Source organism: Syzygium oleosum, unplaced genomic scaffold (assembly GCF_021117445.2).
Source record: "Syzygium oleosum isolate NSW1041296 unplaced genomic scaffold, Sole_v2.1 Sole_v2.04, whole genome shotgun sequence".
Taxonomy (NCBI): domain Eukaryota; kingdom Viridiplantae; phylum Streptophyta; class Magnoliopsida; order Myrtales; family Myrtaceae; genus Syzygium; species Syzygium oleosum.
Genome location: NW_026607488.1, coordinates 9,915,963 through 9,938,291, shown reverse-complemented (window position 1 = coordinate 9,938,291; position 22,329 = coordinate 9,915,963). Strand labels below are relative to the sequence as shown.

Genomic DNA, 22,329 nt, shown 5'->3' with positions numbered 1-22,329 from the left:
ATTGTTGAACAATCAACTTCTAGGAAACCTCCGTACGTTTTTTCCACTGCTTAGAGCTGGAAACAATCTATAAGTAGTCATCAACAAGTGAAGCAATAGACAAAAGTAGCCAAGATACACATAATATGGAGGGCCAGAGAAGCTGCTTGATTCTTGCACTATTATATTTCCTTCACCTGGCCTCTACTATTGAATCCTCCGGTGTACCCAAAGAGAACCCAGCAAAGGAAATGATTCAAATCGGGCTAATTTTCAGCATGAACTCAACCATCGGGAGGGTGGTGGAGAGTTGTATATCCATGGCGCGCTCTGATTTCTATGGCGCGCACCCTGATTACCGTACCCAATTGTCGCTTCTCATCAGAGATCCAAAGGATGACATCGTCGATGCAGCATCAGCAGGTAAATACATATAGTTATGTCGCTTGTGTGGGACATATTGGACTCGCGATCATGAATTAGATTATTCACATTTTAAAACTCTTATCGCCAATGAATCTTGATTCTTCATAACTTCAAATACTTGTCATCAACTAATTTATGCTTTTTCCTTGTCTGATCAAGGATATTAATACACATACGATGAAGTGATTCTAGTGTGAGTTTTTAATGAATCTAAATAGTTTCTGATAGGCATCTAATAGTTATATAGTATTAGTATTATGGCCCAATGTTAGTAGAGAATCTACTATTTGTATTAGTGTTAGTATTGGTATTAGGCATCTAATATCTGTAATATCTATAGTATTTGTATTAGCATGAAAGTGTCGCTCTCTCTCTCTCTCTCTCCACCAAAAAAAAAAGAAAAGATTTTTCTGCATATGACAAATTTATCATTATTTGACTTTTCAAACAGAAAACGCAGTTGACTTTTCAAACGTAAGACCGACTCAAGCAGCCTCGGGGCAAGACGCACTCAAACAATCAAAGTCAATTGTTTCCGCTCTTTCTACTTCACCACCTTCCTTCACCATCTCTCGCTTTCTCTCTTTGCCTCTCAAAAAAAATAAGACGGATTTTTCTACATATGATATGTTCATCATCATCGACTTTTCTAACACAAAACGCACCGATCAAATTTCAAAAATCAATCTCAATTTCTACACTAATAATAACTGAGATCCTCAACTTTTGAAACCTACACTTTGTATTTTCAATTTTATGAATATACTTTGTTGGGGAGGCATGGTAAAAGCCCGATAAATCATCAAGATGGAGCCCAAATATAAGCCCTCAACATGTTTGGCTAGACCAACTCCCACTTAAAATCAACGAGTCACGAGCCCACATCATTAATTGCTCCAAATTATATCAAATTTCCGACATGAGACTTCTTTTGCCTAATAACACCACCACGCATGTATCTTAAAACACTCTGAATCCCATTCGGCATAAATTATTAATTGCCACTTTTCTTGAAAATTCCCCTGTCAAGTTTTCTAACTCACCCAATGTAAACTCTAATTTGAACCGCTTAGTGCTCCATCGAGTTTGTTCTATCTATCTGGCAGTGTCGATAAGCACCTAACCATTTTGTAGTGGGTCCCTCGGGCAGCGCCACTAATTTGTCACCATGCTTGAATTGAATTTTTAGTTTGGGCTAGTCTAATCCTGAGGTTCGAATGGCCTGGACCAGCCCGAAGTATATTGCATAGTAGGAATGGTTAATTCGCTAAAAACTCCTATACTGGTAGATTCGTTTCACATTTATCTCAAACTAATTTTCGGATCACAAAATTCTCAAACTGGTACATCAATGCCACATTTACCCTACACCAATTTTTACTTGGGAGATTTTTTGGTAAATGTGGCAGTGATGTACCGGTTTGGAATTTTTTGTGACACAAAAACTAATTTGGGATAAATGTGGAACGGGTGTACCTATTTAGGTTTTTTTCGTGGTATCAGCCTTAACAAAAATAAATCTGCTAAAGTTAGAAAACCACCTAACACACATTCTCTTGAACTTTCTGCCTCTCACTTTCCTAAAACTCAAAGCAGTTTAGCCTCTCTCATCTCTCTAATTCTCTTTAGTTAAATTTCTATTCAAGTCTCTCAATCTTTCTCTTGTCTACACTTATGTCTCACCTCTCACTCGTCCACCACCACCACGCCTCGACCATCTCTTCAACTAGCTCTGTCTACTCCGAGCAAGCAAGCAGTACAGAGGGCAAAATGAACGACTCCACTAGTGCAGCAACTCAAGAAGTGGCGACTACTACTGCACCATAACCCCGCACATAACAACTGGACCTCATTTTCAGATTAAGCCTTTTTTGTCCAATATTTCGATTCTTTTCCTTTGAAATTTCATAATTCGAACTTGAGAAATAAATAGGACAAACACCTAAGCCCAACACAGCAAGTGCAAATGAGGCCAAACAAAATGCCAAACTTGATAAAGTTACAGATGGGAACATCTTTCCTTTTTAGTTTACTTTTTTTTTATATTAGATGTCTTTTTTTAAAATATATATTTTTGAGAAATGGTGAAAGTAAAAAATAAGTCTAGCAATTACCAAAATATGCGTTTGAAAGAGGGACAATAACACAAATAATCCCTGAACTTTGTCCTAATGTGCAATGTCGTTCTTGAACTGTTAATTTGTGCAGTATGGTCCCTAAACTTTAGCTCAATGTGCAATATTGTCCCTAGACTTTTAATTTGTTCAATGTAGTTTCTAAACTATATAAAATTATTTAAAAGTTCACGGACTGCATTGAATATTGGATTTAAGTTCAGAGACCATATTGCATATTGGATCAAAGTTCAGGGACTACATTGAACAAATTAAAAATTCATGGACGATATTGCATAATAGATCAAAATTCAGGGATCACTTGTGTTATTTTCCCTTTGAAAAATTATGTGAAACTTCGGACCTAGCCCAGACTACACTGAATGGGACCAATCAAGTTTGGTCCTGGCTGCATACTCAGTTTCGATCTAGGCCTAGAGATAACAAGCTCGAAGCCATCGGGGTTCTTTGGAAAACCCCAGCCCGTCCGGCCTGTAATCAACCCAAGCCTGCGGTGCTTTATTGCTAGAAGAAAGGTTTCTCTCTCCATCTCTGCGCTCTGTTCTTTATCTTTCTTTCTCTCTCCTTCGCCCTTTTCCCTCTTCTATTGAGGAAGATTATGGGGCTCCTCTATGGTTGTCGAGATCTTGGTCTCATTTAAATGCTTTTCCACCATGAAGGAGCCGTCACTTCGAGACCTAGAGGCTCAATGGCCATGGACATAAGGCCTCCAGATCTGAAGCATGAGAGAGAGAGAGAGAGAGAGAGTCCATGCAATTCCACTTTTATTTTAGTAGATCAATTGTGAATTGTTTAATCAGATACATACATCGTGTTTACAGTTTTGGACTTGATGGAGAATGAAGAAGTCCATGCAATCCTGGGCCCACAATGGTCCTCACAAGCCAAATTTGTAATCGACTTAGGAGTGAAAGCTCAAGTCCCAATCATATCCTTCTCAGCCACTAGCCCATCCCTTTCTCCCACACAAAGCCATTATTTCGTTCGGACAGCCTATGAAGACAGTTTACAGGTTGGTGCTTTAGCGGCTGTTGTTCAAGCTTATGGTTGGAGGGAAATAGCTCTTGTATATGAAGACACTGAGTATGGCAAGGGCTTGGTTCCATACCTTGGCGACGCATTCCAAAAGGTCGATGCTCGGATCACTTACAGAAGCGTTATTCCTCCATCTCCAGAAGATATCGACATCGTAAAAGAGCTCAATAAGTTGTTAGTGATGCAGACCAGAGTTTTTCTTGTTCATATGACTGCTGTGATCGGGTCTCGGTTCTTTGTTCTGGCGAGTGAGGCGGGCATGGTGAGCGAGGACTTTGCGTGGATTGTCACTGATGGTTTGTCCTCTTTATTGGACCCGGTCAGCTCTAAGGCTTTGGATTCGATGCAAGGTGTAGTAGGTGTAAGGCCACATGTACCACCATCAGAGTCTCGTAGAAATTTCGAAGAGAGATGGACAAAGCTTTACGCCGAGAGAAATTCACATGACGAGATTGCTTATCTCAGTCTCTTTGGATTATGGGCATATGACACAGTTACAGCACTAGCAATAGCAGGAGAGATGGCATGGGAGCCTGCAAGGTCTAGATATTTAAAGCCGAATAGGAGCAGAACCAATCTGGACTTTTCGTCTATTGGGATATCGGAGATGGGCCCGAAATTGCTAGACAAAATTCTAAGCATCAAATTTCAAGGCCTCAGCGGAGAATTTAACTTGCCCGACGGCCAACTTCAGCCGATTGCATTCGAAATATTTAATGTTGTAGGACAGAGGGAGGAAATTATTGGATATTGGACTTCGGCACAAGGACTTTCACCCGAATTGAACCAATCAACGAAGGAAGAGTATACTGCTTCGGCCAACGATTTGAAGCCGCCTACTTGGCCAGGAAATACATTAAAGCCACCGAAAGGTTGGGTGATGCCGATATCAGGAAAGAAACTGAGGATTGGCGTTCCGCAGAAAGACGGCTTTACTGAGTTCTTCAAAATCGAATGGGATCCGCATACGGGCGTGCCCAGCTACTCAGGATTCGCCCACGACATGTTTCTTGCAGTACTGGATGCATTGCCTTTTGCTATTCCTTACCAGTATGTTCCTTACGTGAATGAGAGCGGGCAAAGTGCGGGAACCTACGACGAAATGTTGTACGAAATTAAACTTCAGGTTTGTCAGCGCTTTACAAATTTTACCCCGCTGTTCCTTGATAAATCACTTGGTAAAAAGAAGGAAAACATGATTGTCCTCGTTAGTAAGTGCATTCTTGTCGAATCTTGTTTGAGCTTTTGTACTATACAGAGAAGTAGTTCACACAACAATATTATGCACTGTCATTGATGTACCTGGCTTGTATTTATGCATTATTTCTTGTGGTAGACGTTGTGTACACAACTATCATTAACATGTTTATTCTGATAAAAGTAAATTAGCCATATATATTGAAGCTCATGAGGACATGATGATGCAGAAAGTCGATGCGGTTGTGGGAGACACGACTATCGTTGCAAATCGCTCGTCCTACGTCGATTTTACCCTTCCCTACTTAGAATCTGGTGTAGCAATGATAGTTGCCATTAAGGATGATGAGCGGAGAAACATGTGGATCTTCTTAAAACCATTGAGTTGGAATCTCTGGCTAACGACCGGTTTGGCCTTCATTTTTACTGGGTTCGTGGTTTGGCTACTCGAACATCGTACAAATGAAGAATTTAGGGGTCGACGTAGTCAACAAATCGGTTTAATTCTCTGGTTTTCCTTCTCCACATTGGTGTTTGCTCATAGTAAGTCCTTTCAAAACTGTCATGCCTTGTTTGTTATTAAGATTTTCTTCGCGGTCTTCTCGATGGTGACGGCTTCCATATTTCACTCTGCTTTTGTTGTTTTAGCTCGGTCTTTTCTTGGCGATTCACTACGATTTTTATTGATGTAGGAGAGAAGATTGCAAACAATTTGACAAGGCTTGTGCTTACCGTATGGGTATTTGTGGTGCTCATCCTGACTCAGAGTTATACTGCAAGTTTAACTTCATTTTTAACCGTGCAACGTTTGACGCCGAAGTTCGTGGAGGTGCAAGACTTGATAAGGAATCACCTTTTCGTCGGGTATTCGAAAGGATCTTTCGTGAGAGGACTTCTCGTGAGACAGCTCAATTTCGATGAGTCCAAATTGATTCCTTATAGTTCGCCGGAGGAATACCACGAGGCGCTATCGAAGGGAAGCGAAAACGGAGGAGTCGCGGCAATCTTTGATGAATTGCCATTCATAAAAATCTTCCTTGCCAGATACTGCAATAAGTACAAAATGGTAGGACCAACCTATAAAACTGACGGGTTTGGCTTTGTAAGTGTCTCTTTCTCTCCTAGCTAACCTGTGCATGCACGGGTCTAATATATATGCACCTTGCATGAAAATAGACCAATTGTTATTCATTTTCATTTTTTAGGACTGTTTATGTCTCGGGATAGGTCTCTGCAATGGTGGGGGTAGAATATCTACTTCAATGTGATTTGTCTAAATTAACAATCGGTTCACGTGTTTTATACTTAAAGAGACCTTCATTTTGCATGACAATGGATCTATTATCACTATTCCTTCTTAACTGACCTAAAATAAATTTTTGTAAATATAAACTTTTTTCGTTTTTAGGTAAAGCCACGAACTAACATGACTAATTATTCATCAGGCCTTTCCATTGGGGTCCCCTTTGGTCTCCTACTTCTCAAGGGCAATCTTGAATGTCACTCAAGATAAAGAGAAAATGGATGCGATCCAAGGAAAATATTTCCGCGATCAAAGCTCGTGCCAAGATCAAGATGCTGCGATCTTTTCAGACAATCTTAGCCTGAGCGTGTATAGCTTTGGAGGGCTCTTCATCATCACCGGGGTCGTCTCGGTATCTTCCGTATTGATATATGTGGTTTCGTTCTTCTATTCTCAATGGCCTTCTTCGACAGCGATTCCTTCCGGTGATCGCTCCCTTTGGTCCATGTTTTCGGAAACTGCAAATAACTTCTTTCGAGAGCACGGATTATTCAAATGTCTGGAGAGAAATAGATCTAAGATAGTTCCGACTTCGCATTTTCGAAGTAGGAAAGCTTTTCCTAATAGTGATATTGAACTGATTGCGAGGACACCAAATGAAGGAGAGAGGCCAGTGCTCATTATACACGTTTGAATAATGTGTTTTAAGAGATGCTCATCGAGCATGAGAACGATTCACCTCATCTAGGTATGTGTATACACACATATTAGCAATTTGTTTTGTTTTCTTTTTCTTTTGGAATAAAGGGGTGAATTTGGGTTGATAAAGATCGTATGTAAAATCTTTTGTTTGCTATATATATTTTCACTAAGGAAAATGCTGATTTACTGATTTTGGTTGAAAAATTGGTTTACTATGTGGCGCGTCGAGCTATTATTGGTTCCTGAATGTGACTTACTTGTTTATAAAATACCATTTAAAGTAAGAAATATTACTTTGTTTTTTGCAGGAAGGAAACAAATTTTGTAAACCACGTGACATTTGCATATTCGACCAATTACCGTTAGTTTAATGATTATTATCCTCAAATGTCTATTACTTATTTGTACTATGCGCCCAGATACACCCGATATATGTTTGACGTGTTCATGAACACAATCGTGCATGAAAGGTCATTTTTAGGTAAAGCCACGAACTAACATAACTAATTATTGATCAGGCCTTTCCATTGAGGTCCCCTTTGGTCTCCTACATTTCAAGGGCAATCTTGACTGTTACTCAAGATAAACCGAAAATGGACGCAATCGAAGGAAAATACTTCTGCAGTCAAAGCTCGTGCCAAGATCAAGATGCTACGATCTTTTCAGACAATCTTAGCCTGAGTGTGTACAGCTTCGGAGGGCTCTTCATCATCACCGGCATCATCTCGGTATCTTCGGTGTTGATATATGTGGTTTCATTCTTCCATTCTCATTGGCCTTCTTCAAGCGCGATTCGTTCTGGTAATTGCTCCCTTTGGTCCGAGTTTTTGGAAACTGCGAATGACTTCTTTCAAGAGCACCGATTATTTGGTTGTCTGAAGAGGAATAGATCTTGTGTAGTTCCAACCTCTCATTTTCAAAGTGGGGAAGCTTCTCCGAATAATGAAGTTGAACTGATAGCGAGGACACCAAATGTAGGAGGGAGGCCAATACTCATTCTACACGTTTGAATAATGAAGATTGTGTGTTAAGAGAGGCTCATCGAGCATGAGAACAATCATCACATCTAGCTATGTATACGCACATATTAGCATCTAGCTATGTATATGCACATATTAGAAAAAAAATTTATTTGCTTTTGTAAAAAAGGGGTTAATTTGGGTTGATAAATGTCGCATGTAAAATATTTTGTGTGTGTATATATAGAGTATTAAGTGAGGTCGTTGTTGGTTCTTTAATATGACCGTCATGTATATAAAGAACCATTTAAAATCTTACAAATCACTTGATAAATAAATTTTATAAATCGCCCAAAGAGAGAGAGAGAGAGAGAGAGATTGGTACATAAGATGGAAAACGCTAATTTTTAGCCTTCTTCTTTTTATTTATTATAGATTGTTGAGACCTAAATTATGGCTAATCATTTAGGGTTTAATTGCATAGAAAATTAGTGACTAATTCTTGGCCCATAAATAAAAATAATATAATTGCATAGCATATAATTTTAGAAGCATTCATCATTGTGTTCACTAGATGCATTTGCATTTTAATCGGACCGGCGGTGGTGAATGAACCTGAACCAGTCATGTGGACCGGCTCGCGCTATAAGCAAGATTAGGTCAGCACAAGGAGGAATCGTGGCTGAAATTTCAAGCCCAAAATTAGAGTTATTGAACTTTAATTAAGTTGGGTTTAGCCCATAAAGGTAAAAGGCTTGGTGCTTAATTAGAATAACCCCTTAACGGGATTAAAGCCTGTCAGTAATTAAGCCCACAAAAGGGGAAAATTCAGCCACACTAGGGGACAAGGGTTGGCCAAATTTTACAATGAGGGAGGGTGCCTAATTGAGCTTAATTTAACCAAATTTGAGCCAATGAGAGTTAATTAATGAAGGCCTCAAGTTAATTCAGCCCGTTATCTTATTAAGGCCTAAATTAAGCCCGTAAAAACTCTATAAATACATACATATACTTCATAGCCTAGAGGTTGGCAATTCACAACTCTTAGATCACATAAATAGAAAACACTAGTGAAAGAGAGAGAGAGGGAGGAGGATTCTCAGCCAACCCTTAGCTGAGACTCTCGAGGCCGATTCCTCCACCATCAGCGACCAAGCATAGCAGCCACCACATGGACGACCACCTGCTTCTAGCCGCGATCAAGCGCCCCGCCGACGCAGCTTTTGCTACTTAGCAACTACAAAGCTTGCCGATCCTTGTGCCGCAACGCCGCTTCTGTTTGTTCTAACGATGGCCTGCTGTTGTTTCCTTTGCCATGGTCAGTGTTATCAACAGAGAGTAGCCAGGTCTTTCAACCGGAAGGTGCGACCGAGACTGTTTAAGATAAATGATCTAGTCATGCGCAAGGTATTGTCAATCGTTCCCGATCCCTTAGGCAAGTTCACTCCGAATTATAGTGGACCGTACATTGTGAAGAAAGTACTCCCAGGAGGCGCCCTAGTTCTGGCTAAAATGGATGGTCGAGAATTCTCTAATCCGGTCAATTCCGATGTTGTGAAGAAGTATTGCCCTCGATAGAATCTAACACTTTTGGCATGAATTGTTAAGTGTTTACTTTCTATATTTTCAATTCCAGACATTTCTCTTATAATAAATTGCTTTAAATGAATTGCAATTTTTTTTGGCCAAAAAATGAATTGCAAGTTAAAATGCCCATAGCCGTTGCAAGTTCTGCATGATTGTTTTGTTTGTTTTAATTATCGATTCCGAATGGGGAAATTTAATTAGATAATTCCATGAATCATGTGGAATAAATGATTGTTCAAAATGAGGTGCATCAAGATGATGAAAGGCAATTCATATCCTATGCACAGTCCTGAGATTATCTTTAGTGAGTTGAGTGGAAAATTCCATGTCCACAAGTAAAGGGTTATCTCGCGAAATGTACGACAACCGAAATGATGAGAGACATTTCGTTCATCTATCATTAGTATGAGTGCGATAAGTCCCACACAAGTGCATATATTTACCTACCGATGCCGCATCAACGATGTCGTCCCCCTGGATCTCTAACTTGAATCGACAATCAGGTGCGGTAATTAGGGTGCGTGCCGTAGAAATCAGAGAGTGCCGTGGATATACAACTCACCACCAACTTCCCAATGGTTAATTTCATGTTGTGAGCTATCCCGACTCGAATCATTTCCTTTGTCGGGTTCTCTCCGGGTACACTAGAGGTTTCACTGGTAAAGGCCAGGTGAAAGTTCTGCAATTTCTGCATGATTGTTTTGTTTGTTTTAATTATCGATTCCGAATGGGGAAATTTAATTAGATAATTCCATGAATCATGTGGAATAAATGATTGTTCAAAATGAGGTGCATCAAGATGATGAAATGCAATTCATATCCTATGCACAGTCCTGAGATTATCTTTAGTGAGTTGAGTGGAAAATTCCATGTCCACAAGTAAAGGGTTATCTCGCGAAATGTACGACAACCGAAATGATGAGAGACATTTCGTTCATCTATCATTAGCATGAGTGCGATAAGTCCCACACAAGTGCATATATTTACCTACCGATGCCGCATCAACGATGTCGTCCCCCTGGATCTCTAACTTGAATCGACAATCAGGTGCGGTAATCAGGGTGCATGCCGTAGAAATCAGAGAGTGCCATGGATATACAACTCACCACCAACTTCCCAATGGTTAATTTCATGTTGTGAGCTATCCCGACTCGAATCATTTCCTTTGTCGGGTTCTCTCCGGGTACACTAGAGGTTTCACTGGTAAAGGCCAGGTGAAGGAAAGATATTAGGGTAAGAATCAACTAGCATGTCTGGCCATCCATATTTAGTGTCTCTTGATTATTTGTCTATTACTTCGCTTGTTTGTATTTTTGTCAAAAGAAATTTCCATTCATTATCAAAATGATATATATAAAAGGATTCATATGAAATCTCAAAAGTCACTATAACAAGGCAACCTCATAGAGCTTCAAAAAACAAAAACCGAACCTTTGGAAAAATCATTGCCAATTCTAGGAAACTTCCCTACAGATCTTCCAATGATTTAAAATATATTTTCCAAAAAATTATTACTTGTATCACTTACATAAAGGACAATATTATTTTAATTGTTCACAAAAGTGTTTACACATAAATTATTGTTAAAAATGAAAATATTTTTCATTACCTAATTATTTCAAGCGATATAAATGATTATTTTTAGGAAATTTTTTTCCAAATTATGGACTTTCTGCTAAATAAACGGAGACCAATTGTCTTTTTTTTCTTGCAATTATTTAATTCTTTTTCCGCCATAATTCAAAGAAAAGGAGAAAACAATCCAAAGGTGATAAAAGGGAAAGAGTAGAAGATCATTATCCCTCATCTCTATGAGCTCATTGCCAGCTTTCTTCTCCATTTTCTTCCTCCAACCAAGAAAAACCCAACCCTGTAACTCTCGTTCAAGGCGAGAACTTTCAAACAGTATGTCCAAATCTTTGGATAAGCGCAGAAACATGACTGAAGATTTTGATCTAGGTCACAAAGATTTTATTTTGTTCAATTGAGCATTTAAGAATTGAGCCGCGAAAATATGTGGCAAATGACCAAAATATTTTACATTGGAGCCACATCGGATTTTAATATGTATGAATTTTACGACTGCAAACTTGAGATCTGATCGGAACTTTTCAGAAAATCTTAAATGCTCAATTAACTAAAATAAAATCTTAAATTCTCAATTGGTCAGTGACCGAACATTAAATTCTATTTTTGCTAAAAAAAATCCCCCGAATCAATTATGCTATAAATCATTCCTGGCAATACTCTGAAGTCGATTGCACCGTGAAATGCATGACACAAACTTTAAAACATTATTGCTAAATAATTTGAAAAATATTTTCCTAAAAATGATCGCTTTTATTTCTTACAAAAAATGAATAAACGACAATTATTTCATTGTCCACGAAAATATTTGGACATAGATTGTTGTCAATAATAAAAATATTTTTTATTAATTAATTATTTCAAGTGATATAAATAACCATTTTTAGGAAAATGTTTTTCAAATCATTCAGTCTTTGCGAAATAAACGGAGCCTTAAGTTACATGAATTTTCTTGATTTTTATTATCACGTGGTTTTCCGAATAAGCCGCAACATTTACTAATATATTCAAAGATATTTCCCTCTGTGTTCAATTTCTCAAGTCTGTAGCCGATGGGAAATAAAAGTACGGGAATGACAAATCTTAACCTAAGAGCTCATTTGATACAACTATGATTGAACCTCAATCATGCCGCTATATGGTTAAGCGAGAAGTGTTGTGACTCGTGTGTATTTAATAATGCATACGTTAAAGTCACAGCAAGTTAGAAACTAAGATAGCCGACTTCTTAATAGTTAGTCGAAGCAGCTTAAAAGCTACTTTTAACTTTCCGGAGGTGTTGCCGTTGTTTAGTGCTCGCCAAATATTGGGGAGAATTACCAAAAATGTCATAAATTTATTACAATTATACCAATCCAGTTATATACCCTTTTTTTATCAATTCAGTCTTAAACATTTTGTATATGTGCTAATTCAATCCATCTGACCAATTTTAGTTGGCCGGTGACGTGGACACTAGGTGTCCGGCCAATGGTGACATGGACAATTTTTAATATTTTTTTATTTTTTTCTTCTCTTTTCTTTTTTCTCTTCTTCATTTTCTTTCTTCTTTTTTTCCCACAATGGCCGGTGAGGCCCGCGAAGCTTGCCCAAATCTGGGGGAGGCCATGGCCACCTTCGCTTGTGGTCGATGAGGCCTTGGCGATGCCGGCGAAGGCAGCCATGGCCTCGCTAGCTGCAAGGTGACAAGGCCATGGCGAGGCCGTCTCGCACGCAGCCTCAGGCTTCGCAATATGGGCCCCAAATCTAGACGAGGGTCACGACCCTTGTCGACCACTGTGGGGAAAAAAAAAGAAAAGAAGGAAGAAAAGAAAAAAGAAAAAGAAACTAAAAACTAAAAAATAAAATATTATTAAAAATTCGAATAAAATAAAATAAAATAAATTATTAAAAAAATTGCCACGTTAGCTTCGGACCGTTGGCCGGACAGCCAAAATTGCTCAAATGGACTGAATTGGCACAAATACAAAAGATTTATGACTAAATTGACAAAAAAAAAATTTAGGACTGAATTGACACAATTGCAATATATTTAGGACTTTTTTGGTAATTTTCCCCCAAATATTATGCAACCATACCAATTAGTCCCTAAAACTTATTGGTGAAACGTGGGTTGCGCAACAAGTTCAAGCTTCGTGCTTGTTGTGTGACAATCAAGCGTCCAGAGTTGAGCATCGGGTGGCTAGCACCTACAGAAACATTATCTCAACTCCAACTTTGATGATTTTGATCGGAAGAGATATACAATACATCACTCCAACTTCATGCCTCTTCGGTAATTACTCTATGTTTGGATCGGAGGGACTATCATATCCGATGGAAGAGGTGCTCCCATATATTCTAGGGGTGATCGGTTTCAGGGTGGATAGTAGGTTCTAGACGTGGAACCTGGAATCTACCTTGTTAAAATTGGTTTCCATTTTTTTAACCCAAAACCTACTATATTTATCTTGGAACCGATCCTGAAACCAACCTTTTTTATCTGGTCTGGTTCTAAGATCTACCCAAATTTTGATTTCTTTTTTTTTGTTTCATTTTTTTAAAAAACCAAGACAAATAGAAATTATAGCAAAATAGTATGAGCATTAAAATTTGTTCAAAGTAAAATATCGATACAAAACAAACATAAATATAAAGCAATAAGGAAGTTAAACTCGTTTGAGAATAATAAATCATCTTCTTCCAACTTCAAAAAACAGGTTCTAACTGATTTCGAGTGGGTGAGTGGGTGGGTTCAACACTCGAAACTTGGAACCTACCAGCACAAAATCGGTTCCAACCCGCACAATATCGATTCCAAAAATTTAGGATAAGAAACCGAACCTATTTTTATAGGCGGTCAGGTTGCACAGCCTTATTTATACCAGCGATATTGATGATTCTTGCGGAGGCTAAAGCTAACTAGGCCGCAGGCCCAACGTACTTTCTGCAACTTCAACCCATGTCCTCGACATGGATCGGGCTTTCTGCATACGGGTGGTCGTCGGTGGACCCTCTCTCTCCATCCTTTCTGCGGCGGTAGCACACTCTCTCTCCCGCTCCCTCTCGATCTCTCGAACAGGGGCAGCTACCGACCACCCACGCATGGCGTCTTCAACCCTTCTGCACAGTCTCCTCCACATTCCACCTCGCCCTTCGAAGTGCCCGACAGCTCAATTGCTTCCCTCCAAGCTGCCCAATTCGAGACCAACCAACCGCGCTTCGTTCCCATGCACCGGTCCGCACGGTCCGACCAGGAGGCTCGGGGGCCGCCGTTCGTCCCCCGTCGTCGCTTTCCAGTCGAACTTCTTAAAGGGTCAGGCTCACTTCACCGTAGGAACTTCTGGGTAGTCTCAATTCACGGCTGTTTGTGAGGTTCTCTGGCTGTTTTAGTAAATGGGGTGTGTTGATCGATGACGATCGTGGCGGTTTGTTTGCGACTGAAGCATAGTTGTGGGATGGATTTGATGGTTGGGTGGTTTGATGTTGCATTGTTAGCGGGTTAGCTGTTAGCTTTTGGCAGAGCTGAAAGTAGAATGCTCACGAGCAGACATTTTTTTATGAAAGGCGCTAAAGAAGTGTGGTTGTTGGTAAAACTAAAACTAACCAGTGATGACTTGACTCTAGGCGTGTGTCGAATGAAAAATTTGTTATTACCTGCTGATTCCCTTTTGCGCTCTCTATGGTGTAGTTGCTCAAACGGTTTGGAAAGTGGGGAGGGATGCAATTGAAGCGGGGACGAATTTGGTGCCCGTGAGTGCTGTTCTTCTCTCTTTGTTATGATTCTTTCGAAACTGTTCGCATGTGCTTTCGACAATCACGTTGTGATGCTTTGTTGATGTTCTTTTTTGTTTAGGATGCTGTTCCGAGGCCTGTAGCGAGGATTTCGGTTACTTTCGTTGGGTTTTCCGTTGCGCTTTTTGTGCTGAAGTCATTCTTATCCACTGCCTTCTTTGTTCTGGTAAAGTCTCTGCTTCAATCTACCTCTGTTCGTTGTGAATTTAGAATTTATGTAGTTCCATTTACAGTGTGTATGATTGCACTGTCTGTCTAACTTTTGAGCCAGCCTGATAAGTGATACATGAATATGGTAGATGTATCTCTACCTTTTTATTCTGGTTTATTGTTGTCTTTTAACCTAGGATTGTCTAGAACTAAAACAATGGGAGGCTAGCATTTGGAATGGGACAATATCATGTGTCCTGTTCTCCTAAATCAAAACCATGAACTTGGAAATAGAGGAATTGTGGATGAGCATAGACTTCTACCAACAATTGCATTTCTTTTAGCTGACTAGAATTTTTCTGGATTTGGAGAGGAGAGCAATATATTGGTCAAGAAGGTCACATCTGCAGAGCTTGAATTGTTAGTGCATCTGACTTTAGTTCTGATGCTAGGATTCCATTCATTTCCTTACTTCCATTCTATGAGTTGGGCCAATTCCGAAGTCGACAAGTGTTAATCTTTTTGGCTATTGTGCTCCCCCGTGCTTATTAAGTTGTCAATTTGCATATTCGCCTTCAAAATTCAAAGCCTGTGAATGTAGATTCCAAGTAGAAGTTCTTTGCATTGATAAACCTCGGAACAGGCGTTCACCCTGAAAAATGTATATAATTATGTGTCTATCCTCTGACCTTTTCCTTTTGCCTTCACTGAGCTTGTCTGTCAGATTCACTTGTTCTTCTGTTTAACCATAAATGTGTCTCCTGGGATATATATCCTGCTTTCTTACACCCTTTGTTCTAAACTCAGGTGATTGAGAGGTCACAATCGTGCTAAAACTTATGCCCTTACTCATAATATCTGTATATAGGTACTTAGGCATGGAAAGCCTTGTCCCTCCCATATCTTGCTCGGAAAAGAAATAACTTCTACCATGTTTCAAAAGAGTTGAAAGAAGTTTAGGAATATCCGATGTCCTGATACCATGTTCTTGGAAGATTTTTATCCCTTTTCTCTTGTCCTCAGAACATGGTAGATGATATATTAAATGACCCTTCTTCTGATTCTCAGGCCACCATGGGACTCATATATTTCATGTTCCTCGCCTTAAATAAAGACAATGGACCAAAAGGGGGTGGAGACGGACCAAAAGGGGGTGGCGGTGCCCCTCCGATGGACGATCCCGCAGAAGAAGCTAGAAAAATAATGGAAAAATACAAGTGAGTTCAGCAGAATCACAGGTCAGAAAGAACCAAGTCTGCAATTTTCCGGTCCCCCTTGCCCCTGCTGAAGAGATACGTGGCGGTGACAGCAACCGGAGATGGCGCCGCCGAATTCGATTTGGAATGTCATTTTTGCATGTGTAAAAATACTAGTGTGTCGTGCGGGGACACACTTGTGTTTCCAATCGCGTATTTACCTTGTCCCGCGAAGGCGTGTAACTTACTGAAGTCGCTGCTCGAGCATCCGATCTAGTTGAGCCAAGATTCCTCGTTGTATACATGCTAAGACTAGTCTACAAAGTGTACTCCACTGGCGTGAATCTTCGCTTTGATTTGAAAAGCTCGTGGAGATCTTGTTTTCAACCATAATTCATCCATTTCAGCATTCCACAATATTGATGAACTCTCTTCCCCGGAAATTCAATTAAAAGATACGTGCGAAGCAGAGTGTTGATGATCTATTTCAATTCTGATCCGATTTTTTTTTTCTTTTTTTTATGAAAAAGCGCCAACTTTTGGTTGGTATTCAAATTTGTCGCACTTTTGACAGCATCCCTCGGAAGGAAACTCGATAAAGACTAGATTTGATGGGTTTTCTTATACGAGACAAAAGAGTTGAGGCAAGGATTGTAACCCAACCTAAAATTGGTGTTTTATTACCGGACAAAAAAATCTTTCAAGCTCAAATTGAGACCTAACCTAAAATTGGTGTTATTTTAAGAGTATTATGCCAACAAAGTTCTAATGGTTGGTATTCAAATCTAGGCCCCTTTTAACGGTATCACTGGACGGAAACTCGACACGGTCCGAATTTGGATACCGACTGAAAGGGAGTATTTTCTTATGAAACAAAAGAGATCGGGCCAGAATTGTGACCCGACCAAAAATTAGCGGACTCAAATTGAGACCTAACCTAAAATTGGTGTTTTTTCATATGAGAATTATGCCAACAAAGTTTTAAATTTTATTAAGTGTATGGGATGAATTGCTAGGCTGCATAAGTGAAAGTGGACCTTAATATAATTATATTATCAAAGTAAAATTGTTCCTTTTCTTTTTATTTTGCCATATCGAAATAAAATAAAATAAAAAAGCAAATTTTCTGCGGGAAAAGACTGGGAGAAACGAAAGGCTAAGCACGAACGCAAACAGTCAAAGAGGTGGAGCGAGCGAGCTGCTCAGGAATGGCGTCGGCCTCTCCTTCTCTCTTGCCCTGCCACCGTCACTGTCGTGGACGCCTCTCCCTCTCCTCCTCCTCCTCCTCCTCCTCGCGGCGCTTCCCTCCTCGCTTCGCCACCCGTCTCAGGTAACTCTCTCTCTCTCTCTCTGTCTTCGCGAGTAGGAGCTGAGAACTGGAGCCTCTTGCGGTTCGTTCCATGTGGGTCGTCGCTTGCTTATTCACCGTGAAGAGTTTTTTGTTCGGGAGCCAACCCAAATGCTTGTTCCTGACGGGAACCCATAATTTGTTCGAGCTTCGGTGGCGATTTCAGCTGCGTGGCTGCTGTCTCTGTTTCGTACATGATCGAAAATGGAGCTGAAGTGAATTTTGATGAAACAGATTGCTTCCTCGTTTTGGTATCCGAGTTCCCGTTTTAAGGTGTAGGGGATAGATGTTCCGGTGGTCTGTTCATGGTGGTTGGGCTAGTCCACTTTTTCTGGAAAAAATTTGATTTTGTCGCGGTGTGGGTGTAAATGCATTGGCGCTTTGGTCTTGCTCCATCGAATTATAGTGTGTATATTTACTGTTAGAAGTAAGATCTGATTGTAATGACTTTTTACCATTTAGGTCTCCAGAAAAAAGGCTTTCTTTTTTACTTCCTGTCCATGAATAATAGATGCAGCAGATGCAGATGAGCTTTCCCTTTTTTCTTTTCCTGCCATCTTGTTGTGTTATCTTGCGTAATGGTTTAAAGATGTTCTAGGGGACTATAGTGAAACCATGATAAGGTGCTTGATGTTGCGACTGGACTTTGTGATATGAATAGGTTATTTGTCAGAGAGGGTTTGACAACACAATCCGGTTCAGTACCATCTGCCGACAAAACCAGGGGTCAGGCTTTCCGGGTATTGGCAAGCCCTAATGTAAGCATCAAGCAATTCTATATCTATGATGAGAGTGCGTTTCTGTTGGTATTATGGACGAGGCCTATGAGTTGGCATCCCTTATTTTGGTGTTTTGTGATGTGGCTGGTTATTCATTTTAGCTTCTTTTTACATGGCATGTGAAAAGTAAAATTGGTGGAGCTTGAATCGCTGATATATGGATATGCTTCTTACTATAATCATGGTAAACTGCAGGAGAACTTGTAGAAGATCATGAGAAGCTGTAATTTGCATGGTAGTCCACTTTGAAGAAAAGTTAGATCAATATAGGTTGCACCGTTTCTTTTGGATCCAAGATGAATGTCACATGAGTTACGATACATGTATTCTGTTTGCATAGGTGATGTCAGATTATCAGTGTAAGAAGTCCAGTGTGTCTTATAGGGGTGGCAAATGGGTAATTTTGGTGGGTAGGGGACGATGGGTTGGTGGATTAATCACTTGATGAGGTGGGTATATCTCAATTTTGCGTGGTTAAGAAGTTGGACACATGTTACTCCACTTCGATTTATGTGGAAACATCATTCTTCCACAAGTTCTCCGTCGAAGCTTTCAAACACAGCAACCTTGACACTGTTGAGAGAGACACTCATATATTTACTGTTACATCTAATTTTAGGTCCATCAATTGACTATTTAAGGACCCAGGTTCATGCTATCACAAACAAATTACAGTAACCTTGATTGACACAAAAAACATGTTGTCGTAGGGGCCCTTTTGTGTGGCCCTCATTACTTGTTTGGCAGCTCAAGATGTACTTTAGTAGATATAGGACAAACTCAACGTCTACTTTGAGGCTTGGACACTGCTTCCCATTTTTATCCTTAGTTATTCATCACAAATTAAAGCAATTATCAAATAGAAGGAACTGTACAGCTGTGCGCCAATCTAAACATACTATGATGTAATCGATTTGCCAAGTGTCTTCGGCATGGAGTTAGTCCGGAGGTTTAGCCAGAAATGGCATTCATATGGATCAGCTCTGGATGATATAGCTTAAGCAAAATGAATATAGAATACCTTAAGCTTGAGACAGCTTATTTGCTGAGGAATTATTCAGATGCTAACTAATGCCTTGATGACATATGGGGTTTTATTTCCATTACAGATGGTATAACAATTTAAGAAAAGTGACATTTGTTCGCTGTATCCAGTCCCTGGAGTCTTTACCAAGTTACAAGTATCTGTGAAATTGTGTGAGGTTATTGAGCTTGAAGTAATTGCTTCATGCAAAATGAATTAACATGGTTTCTAGATTAAGTAGCTACTCGTATGTGCTGACCTGACTTTTCATAAATTCCAATTCAAATACCACTTGAAGTGTCCAGGCAGATACTTATCTGTACCAAATGCTTGATCTTTCACTTGTACATCTGACAATATTAAAGAGATCTCAGAAAATGTAGTTTTTAACATCAAGATGTTTAGAAATGTAAAGATTAATCTTTCTTTTTTCATGCCTCCTAATATGAAATTTGGTCTCTATTTATCCAAAAAAAAAGTTAAATAAAGGGTTAAGTACAGTTTTATCCTAAATTATCAGTGTGTGCGCAATTTGGTTCTCTAACTTTTGTGTTATGCAATCAAGTCCTGCATAGTTCTCAATTTGTGCAATTTGGTCGTGCAAGTTTTTGTTTGTTCATCTAAGTCCTCCTACGTTCTAGATTTGTGCAATCAAGTGTTTCATTTACCCGTTGTACCTTATCAAATTAGGGTTTTTTTTTTCCTTAGTTTGTTTATCGCTAATTGGGCGTTATCTTAGCATTGCGTGACACTTTTTGCCACAATGACAATGCCACGTCATTAATTAATCTGACAGTTTAATGAGAGCAATTGATTTGAGAAAATTAGAGACTTGATTGTACAAGATAAAACTTAAAGGACCGTTTGTACAAATCAAGAAAGTTAGAGGACTTGATTGAACACAATAAAAGTTAGAGGACAATTTGCACAATTACTGAAACTAAGAGAATTAATATTGTACTTAACCCTAAAATAAAAGTAAGAGTAGATATTCAATCTTCAGGATAGTATCATTGTAATTTGACCATTCTCTATTGAAGTAATGGAGCAACTACAGCAATAACAGCATTGGACAGCAGGTGGATGAATATGCTGTATTGATCTTATCTTTTCCTCAGTTTGCCCTGTGATGAGATCTTCAACTCATATGGCCCATCCCTTTTTTGCATAATGAGATTAATGCATGGAATCAAAAAATTTAGCTTAACTTAATTCTGAATGTTTGTGCCATTATCTTGAGTTCTGTCATTTACCATGTTTTCCTGTTGTTTTTAAGCAATGGAATTAAGGAAGAGAATATATCATTGTGATGAATCTCTCTGTTCCTCCTATAAACCGAGCAGATGTCTTCAGGAAGAGAAAATTCCATAAATGATGTGATCATGGTAGATCCTTTGGAAGCCAAGCGTTTAGCTGCTCAGCAAATGCAACGACTTAAAGCAAAAGAGAAATTTCAGGTAAGTAAATGTGCATCAAGAGATATAGAGACATCTATCGGCGACCCACTTACTGGGGTGTCGCTTGCATTATATTATTGTACCCAGTGTAGTCTAGATTCCCATCCTTTATGTGAAAACGTAGGGTGGAAACATTTTGGTCTTGATTAGTGAGTCTCGTGACTAGCTTATGGCTGATATATGCCCATTAGGGAAGAAACTGGTGAATTCCACATAGAAGCTTTACACATAGGGTCCAGAATTTTCTTTTTCTTGTGTTCATCCGTAGTTATTAGTACTTTTCTGTTGATATCTTTAGAGTCAAATTATTTGTGTTTGTTTTCTTCTTAACATCTTGATCCAGTTGTTGGTTACTCATGGATAAATCAATATGAACTTTGAAATTGGATAAGAGGTAGAATGGTTCAGATGGTTGAATGACTCACCCTGTATGCACTTTTGCTGTGCGAGTTATGCATAAGCCAACATTATTTTGTCTTCCCAAAATCGTCGAATTCTCTATATTCTCTTTGCTATAGAAAGAGTTTTCTTTCGCTGGAATTGAGAAATTCTGTGGATACAGAGAAGACGTCAAATTGAAGCGATAAATGGAGCATGGGCGATGATTGGTCTCACGGCAGGCTTGGTAGTTGAAGGTCAAACTGGAAAGGGTATCTTGGGCCAGGTACCAGTATAATGCTGGACAATGCACAAATTTGCATATTGCACGTCTTTACAATGTACTGATTGATTCTTTCTCTCAGTTGGCTGGATACTGGGATGCTATCGTTCGGTTTTTTGTGCAGTAGGCATCTCCCTGGTGGAGCTAGGTGTACATGAGAAGCTACAGATTCATTGTTATTCTTTGAAATTAAACTTCTTGTATGTTCCATTTTTTTCCCATTTTGTCCTTTTTTTTTTTTGGTTGTCCTTCAGATTACTTAAAATCTTGCTGTTCATCTATAACGCTAATGACATTTTTCACTTCACCAGTTGGGTTGCTTTCCCGGGACATGGCAATGACATCTTCGCGAATACAGTAATGCAAATGCAACAAGCTAATATGACTTTTTTTTTTTTATGATCGGAAGCTAATATGACTTGACCAGCTTACTTATTTCTCATTCATTCTACTGTTATTAGATGCACTCAACTCAATTTATTATCGTCAATACTCATCACATGTTAACACAGAATATGGCTACATTTGGTATTGATAACAAGGATTTCATGTTGTTAATTTTCATCCCAGGTGTTACTTCTCTAAAAAGTATAAGACAAAATGAATGTGTTTGGGTTCATTAAGGAAAAATAAAGCAATTTCGGTAAATTTTGTAAGGCGACCAAAGCAATACCGATCAACATTCTATTATAGTTCCTCAATACACTAAAATAATTCTAATACTCTATTTATGTTCTCGTGATTTTTCAATATTTTTTCAATTTATTTGACTAAATTTCTATGCATATTTTCACGATAAAGTACTACATCACACTTTAAGATATATCTTATTGGAACGTTATTGTAATTTATACCACATCCCATGCTCCTTTTAACTTAAAATCATTTTTTCTAAGTGTTGGTCGCCAATATATAACTGTTATGAGATGAATTTCTATACAATATAATAAATATAGTAATTTAAGTAAAAATACATTAACAAAATATTGGGAGAATAATTATCTTGAAGCATCAATTAATGTAAACTCCTTTTATTTTGCTTTTCGGATGCTCTCAACCTGCATTTCTCAGCACTTTACTTCTATTATAT

General features: G+C 39.0%; 3 protein-coding genes across 6 annotated transcripts; all 3 read left to right on the top strand.

The window, feature by feature from the left end:
- Window positions 1-93: 93 nt before the first annotated feature.
- LOC115679428 (glutamate receptor 2.8-like) lies at window positions 94-7,871 on the top strand. Of its 3 annotated transcripts, XR_004005503.2 has the most exons (6): window positions 94-402; window positions 3,362-4,701; window positions 5,003-5,315; window positions 5,465-5,874; window positions 6,218-6,763; window positions 7,236-7,311. XR_004005503.2 is itself a non-coding variant. In XM_030603015.2 (5 exons), exons 1-5 carry the CDS (start codon window positions 126-128, stop codon window positions 7,725-7,727), a joined length of 2,832 nt encoding a protein of 943 aa, XP_030458875.1. In that variant the 5' UTR covers window positions 94-125; the 3' UTR covers window positions 7,728-7,871. The 3 variants fall into 3 exon arrangements, 2 of the variants coding, with proteins under 2 accessions (XP_030458875.1, XP_030458873.1); XM_030603015.2 differs by lacking the exon at window positions 6,218-6,763 and having other exon boundaries at window positions 7,236-7,871; XM_030603013.2 differs by lacking the exon at window positions 7,236-7,311 and having other exon boundaries at window positions 95-402; window positions 6,218-6,893.
- Window positions 7,872-13,821: 5,950 nt separating this feature from the next.
- LOC115679512 (uncharacterized) lies at window positions 13,822-16,387 on the top strand. The gene is made up of 4 exons (XM_030603113.2): window positions 13,822-14,145; window positions 14,521-14,582; window positions 14,686-14,790; window positions 15,843-16,387. The coding sequence occupies exons 1-4, from the start codon at window positions 13,935-13,937 to the stop codon at window positions 15,993-15,995; spliced, it is 531 nt and encodes a 176-aa protein (XP_030458973.1). The 5' UTR covers window positions 13,822-13,934; the 3' UTR covers window positions 15,996-16,387.
- A 706-nt stretch (window positions 16,388-17,093) lies between these two features.
- Window positions 17,094-21,624, top strand: LOC115679513 (uncharacterized). 2 transcript variants are annotated; one of them, XR_004005512.2, is made up of 6 exons: window positions 17,094-17,300; window positions 17,980-18,076; window positions 20,465-20,578; window positions 21,141-21,242; window positions 21,322-21,439; window positions 21,551-21,624. XR_004005512.2 is itself a non-coding variant. In XM_030603114.2 (5 exons), the coding sequence occupies exons 1-5, from the start codon at window positions 17,179-17,181 to the stop codon at window positions 21,364-21,366; spliced, it is 480 nt and encodes a 159-aa protein (XP_030458974.1). In that variant the 5' UTR covers window positions 17,094-17,178; the 3' UTR covers window positions 21,367-21,549. The 2 variants fall into 2 exon arrangements, 1 of the variants encoding a protein (XP_030458974.1); XM_030603114.2 differs by lacking the exon at window positions 21,551-21,624 and having other exon boundaries at window positions 21,322-21,549.
- The last annotated feature ends 705 nt before the right edge of the window (window positions 21,625-22,329 follow it).